This window comes from Pelecanus crispus, chromosome 5 (assembly GCF_030463565.1).
Source record: "Pelecanus crispus isolate bPelCri1 chromosome 5, bPelCri1.pri, whole genome shotgun sequence".
Taxonomy (NCBI): domain Eukaryota; kingdom Metazoa; phylum Chordata; class Aves; order Pelecaniformes; family Pelecanidae; genus Pelecanus; species Pelecanus crispus.
Window position 1 is genome coordinate 79559126 of NC_134647.1, and position 14539 is coordinate 79573664.

General features: G+C 37.5%; 1 protein-coding gene across 4 annotated transcripts in view; it reads right to left on the minus strand.

The window, feature by feature from the left end:
* Positions 1–475: 475 nt before the first annotated feature.
* EVI5 (ecotropic viral integration site 5) overlaps positions 476–14539 on the minus strand; it is an 84326-nt gene continuing 70262 nt past the window's right edge. For all 4 annotated transcript variants that reach the window (XM_075710300.1, XM_075710299.1, XM_075710301.1 and 1 more), the window contains one exon: positions 476–1570. In XM_075710300.1, coding sequence (XP_075566415.1) covers positions 1265–1570 — 306 coding nt within the window. In that variant the 3' untranslated portion in view covers positions 476–1264. The remainder of the gene's footprint in view (positions 1571–14539) is intronic.

The following is a 14539-nucleotide window of genomic DNA, read 5'->3' on the forward strand; positions in this document are numbered from 1 at the left end:
TTTTCAGGAGAGCATGAAAGCAGAATGCTCAGCTCTTACCGCTTTGGTGAATCACAGCTATCTGCCAACAGGACCAATACCATATTTCCTAGAATGCTCTGCAATATAACACTGTAAGAAGACTGAACTTACGTATTTTTACTGCACTGACCCTGCCTTCATTAGAGCTAACTGTAAGACATGAGTAATTTTTCACCTTATTTGAACTACCAACTCTAATCTAGAGCCAGCAAGTAGCTATGCAGTAACCGAGGGCTGTAGCTTAGAAGTAACTGAACAGTAATTGCCGCAACCTTGTTAAATCATGAAAAATTTATTTTCATTACATATATATGAAGGTAAAAGATTTCAGTCAATAGTGTTTTGAACAAGCATTTCCAACATGAACCTGTTAGTGTAGCTAGGCTGAAACTTAATGTAAAGTTAGTGTTTTGCTTTTATTTAGTAATTCATTTCTAGTGTGTATATACAGAATTCATTTTCCTGTTAGAATAGCAGAGACAGTAATATTGCAACATTTACATTCCTCATATAAAATGGTGTAATGTACATTTTCAGCTTGGTGCAGATATATAAATATGTACAAAATAAACATTATTGTAATTAATATATTCAGACCAGGTATTATTTAGCAACAACAAAAGCAGATGCACATAGATTTAAGTGAAAACGGTGAAAAACACCTTTATGACATTAGTGACCATTACTTGCATATATGAAGTAGTACAGATAAAGGCTCCTCTTTCAAGCCTTCTGTGGGCATCCAATAACTTTAGTAAAAACAAAGGTAATCGAGAAGCATAAGGTAATTATATATATATATAGTGTCATGATCAGATGGTTTACTAGGTTCCATCTTGATCACAAATGGATAACAATGTAAAACACACACATTTGTTCAGAGCATAAAATATTGCACAACAGCAATTTCTTTTGAGGAAAATAACTCCTGTGTTTGTGAACAGCAAAAATGGTTCTTATGCATTAAAGAAATGACATATTTGCAGTTTCTAAACCGAGGAACATTCAGTAATACTGTCAGAACTGTCATCCATCAACTTCTTCCCAGCCCGTTTTATGGCAATGGTATGTCATTAGCAAGATTTGGCAAAGAGAGAAGGCAGATAGACAGTACGCGTATGTATTTATCACAGGCCAGACCACATCCAATAGTTACCTAAACCAACGGCTGGATAGTTTCAGTTATCTGACAATTTCACCCTTAAAGAAACATGGAAGTCTTCAATGCTAGTCACAGTGATAATCACACAGTGGTAGAGTAAGATTCCATTCTCCTCTGCTTGGAAACCATCTTGTCTGAATTCCCAGTCTGAAGGGCACTTTCCTCAGCATCACTGTCACTGCTGTCTACAACTGTGTGATCCAAAGCCATCTGACCAGTCCTCCTGTGTAGATGAAAGTTCACCCCACTCTCCTGTATGGAGTTAGTTATAAAATCTTCATCAGAAGAATGAAATGATTCATCATCTCCTGTGAAATGGCTGACAATGTGAATCCCATCAAAAGTGGGTTGGTCTGAGAAGCCTCTCTGGCCTTTTAGACATTTGATCTGTTAGAAAAAAGCAGAAGTTAACAGTTTATCAGTCTCGTCCCCACATTTCCAAGAAATGCCTCATTGAACTCTTACTGGATTAAACTAAATGCTAGATCTACAGAAGCAGTGCATTTGATGAACACTTCGAAACTCAGCTGGAATCAGAACAAAGTGACTTCTCACTTCTGGCTGCCCAAGCAGAGACCTTGAAAGAACACCTTAAATAGTACTCGGAGTTTTCCAAAATTCTCCTTCCACCCTCAGAGTATTTCAGTTTTAAGGCTTAATAATCAAGGTACCTGGAATCACTAATGACAGATTCCTCCAGACTATTTACTACATCTCTAATATCCCTGTGAGGATGCTTTATAATTAGTTTTCTAGATTGGCCTATTTGTTTTGACAGCACTTTTAGCCTTCACATCTTTCTTTTACAGCTCCATTCTTGCCCTCACCACCTAACTTCTCACTTGAGAAAAGCCCTCCCCCAGTCCCCAAGAGCAGGGTTCCAAGTGAATATTGCCTGTTTCACACAGCCACAGAAAAAACCCAGAGAATACGCTTAGTTCTGTCTACACTGCAAGCTCGAGTGTCTTTTCATTATCTACTTCAGACCCAATGAGATTTCAGATCAAGAAGTATGAGAGGAACTTCTCTTTGTGTGGCATAAATACATTGTAGTTTCAATTTTAAGAGAGCATCAAACAAGACAAAAATGATTGTCAGACCATGGACAGATACAATAACATTTTAATTCAAAATGCACTGTGGCCTGATAAACTATTACAACCATGCATTCAAGCTATTCAAAAGTAAAACTAAAGCTCTGAAGTCTGGCAAATCCCCTGTTAATTTAGTGAAAATAACTGCAACTCATGGGAGACATTCCTGAGGTTATTTTTTTTAGAATTTCACTTTTGCTAGCAAGTACCTCAGGGTCAGTTTGACGGTCTAAGAATATTAAGATAAAAAAAATCTTAAGGATGCAGAAAAACATTAAAAATGCATTACAGAAACTTTCTAACATCACTCTGGAAGCTTAAAAAGGAAGGTAGACCAAGTGCTATTTTGTAAGCGACTTTTCACAGTAACTGAGACCTGGAAAACAGAAGGAAGAAAAAGCCTGAAGAGCTGCTTTACAGAAATCTATTTGACATTTCAGAAATCTGAAGCAATATTCCCTTTGATAAATAAAAAGCACATGTAGGTCCTTGCTGTTGACACCAATAGAAGATTTTACCTGTTCATTTGGGGAAGAAGGAATCTCAGTACTTACCATGGGCTTGTGCAAAAGATGAGAATAAAAGAGGGGTTGGAAAAAAGATCACAAGAATCATAATCATGCTAGAAGCCATCAACTCGGATGTTAACAGCATGTAAAAGCTCCAGCTTTTACTGTATATCAAGACATCCCTGTTAGGAATATGGGTACACGCTGTAGATCTAAACCTTGGCTGTAACTACGCGTACTAATGTTAATTTTTTTTGCATTTTCTTCACATACACATAGGCTGCAGTTGTTTCATGAGGAACTTGTTTGTGTAAAGGCAAGCAAAACAGAGTTCCACGCTTGCACAGCATAATTCATGATGTAAGCGAAATCAGCTTATGCCAAATATTAGATACTGGACAGTAACATGCATCCAGAATAAATAATTTTTACTAGCTTATATACCTAGATACAGAAAGCCTGATACAGAGATTCTTGTGTTATTTAGAAATATTATCCCTAAAAATGTCCTGCAATACGATCGGATTAGCTGCCACGTGAAGTTTCCAAAACAGCTATCAATTTTAGTCACTAAGAAAATAAAACACAGAAAAACAAAATGAAACCCAACAATTTCTCTCCACCCTCACCACAGGAAAAAAAGGTCCGCTGTACAAGTGAGTACAAATTTCATATTAGAGTAAGAAATTACATGCTTTTAGGTCTGCACAGTTAAGCCACTGGTTCACCTGAAATTATAAAGCTGATATTCAATGTTAGTTGTTTTGAACATTCAGAAAGCCAAGCCAATGACCTCAGCTGTTTTCCTGAAGACTTCACCTTTAGATGAATGTATTTAGGTAACATGACAAAATCATGGCTTCACGGTTTTAGGCAGTACTCTTTCCAAACACCAAATGAGAGTCTGTGGAAAATGCTGTTGGTGAAAAAATCATGAATAGACACAGCCTTTGCCAATTCCTAAAGCGAGTCTCAGAAAACAGCGTGTTATCCTTTGTTATTCTAACGAAAGGACGCACAATCTGTGACCTAGAAACACTTCTTTTGACCTGCAGCTTTACACTTGCCTGCCCTTTTCTTAAGTACTCCTCACATCCAAGGGGAACCAGACTAATAGGAAGAAACATGAACATACTGTACAGAACACATGCGACAGGTCTGTCGATGGTCATATAGTTCCACAACTTCTCTGTCTGCTTGAAAAATGGCCGTCTCAGCCAGAAGTACAGACAAACACTGTAGCATAGAACTTGTTTGTGCTATGGGGATCGGCAGGCTGGATGGCAACACTACTGAAGAGGACAAGGGGGCCCTGGCATACAGGAGGCTAAGCACAATTCAGCAGTGTCCCCGAGCAGTGACGAAGGCTAACGGCACACTAGGCTGTATGGACAAGGGCATAGCCAGTACATCGTGGTAACTGATTCTTACCTGGCACTTGTTAGACTGCGTCTGTCCTATTCTGCACTTCCTACCTCACTACAAGATATTCCTGAGTAGATTCAGTGCAGAGGCACCAAGACAGTTAAGGGGCAGGAGCTTAAGCCTTAAGATAACAGAGAACCGATTCTTTACGGAAATGCATGGTGAGAGAAGAGACATTGATCATAACAAAACACAACGTTGTGTTTGAATGTGAAGAGAAAATAATTGCTACAAGGCTAGTTAAGAATCAGAACAGGTTGTTAGAGACAGTGGACTCTCCATCCTCAGTGGGTTTCAACACCCAACTGACAAAGCCCTAAGCAACCTGCTTTGAATTCAGTGTTGATCCTGTTTTGAGCAGGCAGTTGGACTACAGGCCTCCCAGGGTCCCTTCCAACCTGAAAGACAGATCACAGCTCAGTGAGATGTGTGAAAAGCATGGGCAGTGGGATGCGTATTGCTGTTCTCATGGCAGCCATTTGGAGTTTGAGAAATTGAAATACTTCTACCTGCCAAAATTACTGCACCACTTAAAAATGTAAATGCTGTCATTTGAATCCAAATGCCTTTACATTAGATGTCAGTACATTCATTGATCACAAACCCTAGTCATCAACAGAACGTTACTTTTATTTTACAATTAGAAATCTGTCACTTTAATCTTGAAAATACTTAAGTTGTTTTTCAGTTGAAGGTAGAATCTTGATTTGCATCTTAATTTTTTTTTTTTTTTTAAAACATGAACCTTGATGAAAGCAACTAATTTTTGAGAAATTAAAAGTATCCAACAGAATAGGTTGGGAACAGCTGTGCACTATTTTCAGTTTTGTGTAGTTTCAGAGTTGAAGATACTTCGGGGCACCTCAATCTAATATTTGTTCAGGAGCATTTCTGAAGGATCCTGATTATCTGCAGTTTCTGTTGCAGCAGAAAGGCTTTGTAAGGCTTCTCAAAGCATTTGGAACAACTTGTAGACAGCATGCGTTCTGATGCAATTAGATACCAGCAGTTAATGCCAGCTTAAGGCTCTAAAATAGAGGTTTCTTGAAATGAAAGATTTTGTACTCTCACATAACTTTACAGTCTAGCAAGCGAGGCTCTGCACTTCTAAGAGAAAAAAAAAGTATCTTTTTTCAAGATGGGAACATAAGAAGTCTCCTACTGGCTCAGTGCAATGGTCCATCAGCCTAATATTCTGTCTCCAACAGTAACAACAGGAATTTCTTGTTGTTTTTAAAGGGAAAGCATGTGAATATGACCAATTTTTACAATCCATTCTCTTCATACCCCCAAGCTCCCACTCATTTGTCCTGAAACTGTTGTAGCAGATATGAGCGCCTCTCTTCCTAGCTGTTTCAGCATCCATTTATAGATCAGTTGTCCATGACTGATGATTTTTTTTTTTTTTCAATTTGCTGTCTGCCTCCACAGCTTCCTGTGGCAGTAAGTTCCACAAATTCCCTCCTTTGTTTTGAACTCATCTCCTACTTGTTTCAGGAATTGCCCCCAAATTCTAGTAATGCAGGAACAAGTGCTGAAAAGCAGTTCTGCAGTCATTATTCTGAAACTACATCATAACACCTCCCTCAGCCTCCTCTCTAAAAGAGATGACTCCCAAGCCTTTTTAGCCTCTCATGAACAGGCAGTGCTCAAGACCACTGATCATTTTAGTTGCCCTTTAACTTCCTTAACAGGCCTTCTTTAAACTCTCTGCATCCATCTTGAGGTGTAGAGACCAGCCTGGCACCAAGGTTTTGTAGTGGCAAACCCATTTATTTTGTTTTTAATATACTTCCTGTTGATGCCCAGCATTGTCTTGTCTGTTTTGGCTGCTGCTGCTGCACACTAAGCCAGTGATGTCAGAGGACTCTCAGCAACAACTTGAAAATATCTTTCCTGATTTGTAACTACTGATTCTGTGTTTGCCATCCTGTAGGTACGGCTTAGATTTTGCAATTGATGAATTACCTTATTCACACTGAAGCTCACTGTCACCTTTTTAAGAGAGACTTCTTGAGATTCTTGCTGTCTGTGTATTTGAACAAGGAAAAAGAGCTTAAAGTAGGAAGTAAAGCATTATGCCAAGATCTTGTCATTTGTGTAGCCAAGCGTATCAGGATAACGGGAAATCTGACTACGGACTCGGAGCCAGGGTTGGGGGGTGCATGGACCCAACCCTAACATCCCCCCCAAATCCTAGATCTACTCTATCCTTATCATTCCACTTGAAGGGAAAAACCCAGCCCTTTTTCTTGCAGCCATGTTGAGCAGAGTATGGATTTACACCCCAGGGTCTATCACTTCTGTTCTCTTTTGTACAAAGAGCCAACATTGGTTAAAGCCTTTCACAGTTTTGGGTCTGGCCCTCCTTCATGTGAAGGGAACAAGACCTCTGTCACCCCGACAAGTGATATTCAAATGAACCTTGGCTGGTTCTTACTGCTTCAGTTTTGCAAGAATCCCAAATCTGATCACATCTGTTAAAAAAAAAAAAAAAAAAAAAGAAACCAGGTCTGGTAAACCCACATGTTTTGCTTTTAACTCTCAAATCCAGGTTGTATTGTTTAGATGACTGCAGCTTCAACCCAGTTTTCAGTGCAGCACATTCATGTGGTCTTTAGGACATTTCAAGGGGTTAATAACATTATGTGACCAAAGTGTATGTCATCATTACCCCTTCAAAAGCTAGCTGAATCAAGAACAGAATCTTAATAATAATGTTTGCATTTATATACCTTCTTGTGCCTAAAGAATTCAGCATTTTAAAGACGAACTGTATGTCCTACTGGTCAACATATGAAAAGACTTTAATTGTACATACTCTTAACAGGTAACAGTGTACTTTCACAAATTCAGAAGAGCTGAAAAGAGGCTAACAATCAGATCCTTGAACCTCAGAATAAGCTTTCTTACCTGATGCTGACTGCCTCATCAAGCCAGGCATGAAAGAGAGACAGTAAAGAGAAATTTAGAAGTTTTAGTACAATTCAAAATTCCTTCCATGTTAAATCATAGAATAGTTTGAAGGGTGCTAGTCAGTTGCAAGCAAGTTATATTTCCAAGCCCCTTTGTTTTTCTAAGTAGAGAACATAGGTCAAATTGTCACATGGGACTGCGTGAAAGAGTTCTACTTAAGCTCTGGGAGACATTTTTATATTGTAACCTGTGAGGTTTTTTTTTAAAGCTAGGAATTCAGTGGTAGAAAAAAGTCAAACTAAAATGTTACTTTCCGCTCCCTTTAAAAGGCTTCAGTAATTAATTCTTGAAATTTACTCAATTCTGAAGTAATAAAGAAGAGTTTTAACAAAGCTTGCCAATAAATATTCAAGCTACTCACAGTAGGATAAGCAAGCAATACACAAGTGAGATCAAAATATAATAAAAATATGACTACTGCCCTGGGTGAACGAAAATGGTTTTGGCAGAAGACAGTATGTTAAATTTTTATGTAAAGTAGAAAGATACTGAGTTCTCAGTGCTTTTACTTATAGCAAGAGGAATCTAAAGAAAGAAAAAAAAAAAAAATCAGAGTTCCCTCTTTATTTGTCTCCACCTTAGTAACAGTAGGAAGTCTTAGTAAGATTTCCTGCTTAAAAACCAAACATGATTCAAAAGAAAACTAGAATGTTGCTGAAAGGATGATCTAACCATGTTTAGCTGAAGAGAAACAAGTCATAAGCGTTTTCAAATGCCTGTCCCATAATTCAGAACAACATTGTCAACTTGGCAACAGGAAAAGAGAGATTTAGAAGTCAAAATCCAATTACAAGCCAATTAAAAATATAAGTGATTATCTATTAAATTCTAATCACATTTAACATGAATAAAAGCAATTTAAGCAGAGTTCGTAAAACTAAAGGTCCACAGCATCTAATGGGATCCCTTGTCATACTTAACAGTTGACTGCTACTTACTGCTGACCCTCTCCCATTGTGATGAGAACACTCCAGGTTAAGGCATACACTAGGACACTATCATTTCTTTAAAAATGCTCTCAGTAACTTCTTTTAGAAAAATGCTTATCTCAGAAAATGAAGTAGTCGCAGCATCTCAGACTGAATTAATGGAAAATGCGTTGTCATTTGGGAGGCAAATATCAGTCCAGACAAATATTATGTCCAGTAGGTACTATATATAACATAGCAGCATTTCTGCACATGCACACAAAAATAAAGAACAGCGTTAAGGTTGCAGGTCTTTTCATGCTACTTTTTCACTTCCATGAACACAAGCAACTCCTTAGATACCTTAAGCTCTCTGAAGCCCATTTTTAAACATACGGTTGTACTTCCACAGTGAGCCACATTCATACCGAAACCATCGCAACATGAACACTGCACAAATGGAGACATCATGAGCTAAACGAATAGTTGCAGAAACTAATATTAGCAATCCATCATCTAAAACAATTCTTAGCAAGTTTAATGTCTGTACAGCTACAATGCAAATGGGGTTTCTAAAGTTCCCCAACAGAATCAGCTTCCTTATATGAAAGGGACTGCTAGACATGCATCATGACACGACTGTATCAGAGCATTTTAAGGAAAGCCACTGCTTGGAAAAGTCTGAGATTTAAAAAAGCTTAAGTATGGTTTAATATATCCTGCAGTAAAGAAAAAGTTTAATGCAAAACCAAACCTGCTTTAAAGACATTCTTCATTTTCCTCAAGCATGAGACAGTTTTTACCCAAACATGTGGATCATATGCAAAAGACAGAGGACAGTCTTTTGAGAGCTGTCTGACAACTTGTATAGCTCTCAAGATTACGTGTAAAATAAGATTATGTGTAAAATAAGTCAACACCACATACTGCATATAATACAACAACATTCTTTGTTTAGAAAGAGTGACACATTCTCTAACAAATTTAAAAATAAATTTGAAAGATATGGTAAATTAGAAATGTGTTATCATTGTAACTGTATTAGGACAAAGCTCAAAGCTGTGGCTTTTATTTCAGTGTCAGTGAATTTCCTGTTTCACTTCAGTTAACATTAAGGTTTTTTTTTCTAAAGCCATAGCTATAAATGCAGCCATAATTAGGATTATTAACTTGTAAATAACAGCCATGAGCTATGCCAGACAAGGGTCATTCTTGGAAATTACTGATGATTCAAGAAACCCACACCAACCGCATGCTGAACCCAGGAACTCCCATTTACTCTGCTCGCTCCCGTTACCCGATCGCTGCTGTCCCTCCTGAGGAAGAGGCCCTCATACCATGGGCTCACTGTTTGAAAGGTAACAGCTGAGAGGGACTGTATGGGCTTCTCTTCCCTGAAATCCATATGAAAAGCTGCAGAGATGGCCACCCCCACATCTCTTGCCAAATGCCATCTCTACCTCTAGAGATTTAAAAACTGAATAAAATACATTTTGTAGACCTCAAAAGGCATGCAAGGAATATGTAAAGAAAAAAAGAGGGGGGACACGACACGAAAAATCACAATGAACCTTCTTTTCCTTTCACTGTGAGGCAGACACGGAAAAGATCTGCAACAGAGATACCCTTAGTAGAGAAATTCAGGAAATAGGTTACATCTTCATTTATTGCTTTCACACAGTTGTCTTCTTTTTTTCTTTATAATTTAAAATATTAACACTCTTCCAGAACAACTCTAGCTCTTCTCAAATTTCCTAAAGATATTCTGCTTCAGCTTAAGATCTGAATAACTAATTTTGAAATTGATACAATAGAAAATTATATTCTCAAATAGGAAATGTTACTATGCTGTTCTCTTTACTGCTTCATTCCCTGAGATTTAATTTTGTGCCAAAATTTAAAAAATCCCAGCAAATTAGCTAGATTTTGTTGAAATCAAGTTGTTCAGTGCATTCTAATGGGTTGTTGAAGAGTCATGGACATAAGGAGGAAAGAATACATTCAAAAATGCATTAAAACACTCTGGAAAACTGTTTCAGGGAAGTTTTAGTACATCACTAACATGGACAAAAATACTTTTTCCCCTTGTAGTTCACCTTAACTACAAATATTAAAGTTAGCCCAAAGTGTTTGGGGTAGGAGTTTGACATAAATCTGCAATTTAGCAGATTGGAATCACCATTAGATAGCTTTATGATTTGTCTTTGCTTTTGCCTTCCCCCCACACCCAAAAGTGATGTTTGTAAGGCAGTACTCAAGATTCTAATCAGAGTCTAATTTAACAAATTAGACTAGTTAAGCAAAATCAAGCAAACTGAAATAGCTGTTTAAAAAAAAAATCCAGTGCATTAGGTACTGTGACGTAAGAAAGCAGGAAATGTCTTGATCATGCTTACAAATAACATGCGGTGAGAGCATTTAAAAATCTGTTTGCAAAATTGCTTCCTTTGCTTAGTAGTTAATAAATCACTATTAAACATTTCATTTATCATGGAGACATATTTACTTTTTTTAAAACATAATTTCCACACTTAAAGGATATTAAAGACAAAACTAATATCCTCGTCTACAAATTTTCACCCAGCAGAAGTTTCAGTCAGATAAACAAAATGGTGATTTTTAGGGAGTCTAGCGATGACCTTTGAAATGAAGTTGTTAGCCAGTCCCTACAGGATCCCTGTAGAAGAGCCCAGCTGCACTCCAGCGTACTCAAGAGTGTCTGGAATCCACCTTAGCACATTTGGCCATTTATCTGGGACTGAGTTTAGCATGACTAAAATGGGAAACCTGCACAATCAACAATAAACCCTGATAAGAGTTAACGATTCTAGAATAGTGCAAGTTTAGTGGTTTCTGTAAAATAGTATTTCCAAAGATTATAAACCATAAAATAGTTTCCTAAAGAAAATTAACTCTGCTTTGTAAGGATGAGTTCAGAGCTATATTTGTTTCCTGCTAGAATTACCTCATCTACCCACCAAACAATTTTATATTGCCCATACCAAGATAAAAATCAGCTGACAAAAATTCGTAGAGGATTTGGTGGAGTATTTGGCTCCTTATTTTGAAGTGTAATAAAATAAATCTTGGAGAAAAGTTCATTTGGTTTGTTCGGATGAGCAGAAAGAAGCAGGCAGAGAAAATTAATTTTGTATTACTTTCAAGTATGGCAGAAGGGTTTAAAGAAGGCTGGTTTGCAGCATAACTCAGTGGTAGGAAGACTGCATCTGTCCATATCCAGTTGTCTTCAGGGTCTCATATGTGTCTGAACTTCCAGATCCGCACCATCTCAAAACAGTACAACTGTTTCTGGAGTTCATAAATTGAATTCAATCTAATATAGTTGCAGTATGGCCTATCCAGTTGTTACAGCAATTGCAGCAAAGCACCTTGAAACTGGCAATAACAGAAGTCTGAAATGGCAATGATCAGAGCAAGTAAACTCTAGGCTTGATAAGTCTATTGGGGGCCCAAACCAGAACACCAGTGAATGACAATATTCTATACCCAAACAGACCTAGGCTGCTGTTTTCGGTTGTACCAATATGGCTGCTATTCTTAAAAAATAAAAACCCAAAAAGTCTCTGGACTGAGATTTTTTTTTTTCTTTTACCTATAGTGGGATTAAAAGCACCAGTCATGAGGTACTACAACATTAGATGAATCTGCCCCACTCATTGTTAACTCTCTGGAATCCAAGCTCATGTATGTGATTAACTACTAAATTCTCCTGTTTAAGGAAAGAATTACCTTTGGTTTTGAAACTCGTATTTTTAACAGGATGACCCAGAGTAAGATACTAGTATACAACCTGAAATATTTATCTCAAATGAGCTTTGCTGACCGTATCACTAGACAGAGTTCAAACCATTGCAGTGTGTCAAAAGTGAAAAGCAAAAGAGCAGCAAGAAATTTCCAAGACTGAGTCATTTCAGGCTTCTGGGTTTTTTAGCACTTAAATATTTGGCCTGTTTTAAATTGCCAGCTTCTGTAAGTCATATTCAGTCTCACAGTAATACAAAATGCTTTACAAAATCCGTATGGATGTCAGGAAGTTTAAATAAAAATCTATAAAATAGTTTTAATGCATTAAAAGAAAGCTCATCTCCAGTTGTCCTGCTATTTATTTCATATTGCTCTCAATGTACCCTGACATTTCCTGACCTAAGTTTTTATAAGAAGTGTTTTTTCAACATTATCAGTTAAAGAGCACTTGAGCCAGAAGGAAATATGATGTTTAATGGATGTTGTATATCAGTTTTACCATAGACAAGTCTGCTGTATTGTAAACGTGACAAATATTAAAACTAGCAACAAGTGTTCAGACCAGAAGGTTTCCAGTGAATCAGAACAGGAAACCAATAAAGCGATCAATGGGAGGTCATGACTTTTTGATCGCTGCACTATATGGTTAAAGAATCTGGTTTTGATCTAGTGCTGTGTAATCAAATTAAACTTTGAAGTTCTGTATCAAATATGCAATCAAAATAGCAACGGCGCTAAGGAAGTACCCAACTTTTAAACTATTTTCAAAAGAAATCATCAGTCTTTGGTAACTATAAGTCAGATTTTATCTATTGAGGGAATTTTTCTAAGATCTGACAAGTTTGTTGTAGTGAGATTGTATGCAATTCCAAAAAAAGTTCTAAGCTGACTTAGCCCTGGGAAGTTTCTATAAATAGCTAGTTGGTAGGTGGCAGGGAAGTTCTCAGAAACTCTTCCTACAAGAAGTTCTAATGAAAGTGTTTATTTGGAGTGAGGACACAGCACCAAAAATATTTTAAAACAGCAGCATAATCACACTAAATGTACTGCAATTATTATATCCAAGGAACTACCTAAATCTCAATGCTCCTTCTCCCTAGAGCATGCATCTATAAATACAAAAGTTACTGAAACCTCAAGCATTAGCTAGAATGTACTGGCTGATACAGAGACTGAAAATGTACCCATTATGGGCAACAGTTACAGGAAATTATCATTTCGCACTTTTACTCTGTCCTTTTAAAGCAGGAGTTAAACTAAGCATTTTTACATGGACTAAGTAACATTTATTTTTGCCTCCGATTGCAGAAATTACTTCCATCTGTGCTGGCTGCCATTCTGAGAGTGATAAAAGAATTTTAGGAGGGGTTTCCACCACATTTCCACTGTTTGCCCCACTTATATTCAGATAAAGTTAGAGACATATTACAAGATAATAAATAGCATTCCTCTCCTGAGCTTTTTTGTCACATAGCTGGAAGCTGTGTATGGTTGCTAACACAAAATTTTTTGTAAAAAACAACTACTTCGACAAATTCCCTCCACTTTTCAATCCCCCAAACTGGATTTATAGGCAGAAACATAGAATAGGGTAGACCCTGACATAGCTCTAATTAGTAGAGCAGACAGGTCACACAGCTTCAACACTCAAGAGAAAAACATTATTGCTGTGAAAATGAAACAACTTTATAATCAGTCTACTTGCTTTGGCAATCCAAACTAAACAAGGACTTAGTACACTAAGCTACATTCATCTCTCGTGCTGCAATCAAGAACTTGTGTATTGCTCAGCAAGACAGATCTGGAGCTTTGATGCAGTAGGATACAGTCGGTGGGGCGGGGAAGAAAAAAGGGAAATGTTTATAAAAAGAACAATCACCAATCTGAATTTATCACTGAACCTAATCTGTCAGTAGTGGCAGTGAAACAGTTAAGATTCATACCTAAACCTGTTACTCTCAAAGTGAACAAAGTCATATCTATTGTTTGAGGACAGACTACACCACTGTCCTGGTTACACTGTTCACATTTAGAGGTTTCCTTCACTCTCATGAGAGATGGAAGATATTTTGTTGATGGTTTTGTTACTGGGGGGAGGGGAGAGAAATCGACCTTACCTGCTGCAAAGATGAAGATGGAGTTTGTGGCCAAAGATTTGTGGAATGGAGTACCATCATTATGGAATCAATCCCAGCTTTTTGAGCAAGCGTAACATGTCTGTGTTAATTACACTCTGAACACCCATTCAAAATTAACTGAATTAAACAGCTGACATTCATAAAATATGCAGGGTTTCCATTGTGCAATAACGCTCGTGCCTGCTGATTGCTTAGTTAAGCCAGACACTTTCTAAAGCTAGTTGTTTTATTAAGGGCAGGGTAACTAAATTGGAGAAAGTTATTGGAGAAGTAGACTCCTAATCTGTTCAGTGTCACGCTTCTGTAACAATCTTGGTATGATCAAGCCAGTGTAACATCTCTGATTCTCAAGGACGAGGTGAATTAAAGGAATAAAGCAATTAACTTTTCTAAAGCATACAGTATATATTTAACTATCGTGTGTAGACAAAGCTGCTACAATAGATTGGGTGTTTGCAAACCACATGACCTCACAAACGCTATCTTATCACATCACAGGTTCCTCAGACTGACCACAACCACTTAAATCAGACTCTGCCAG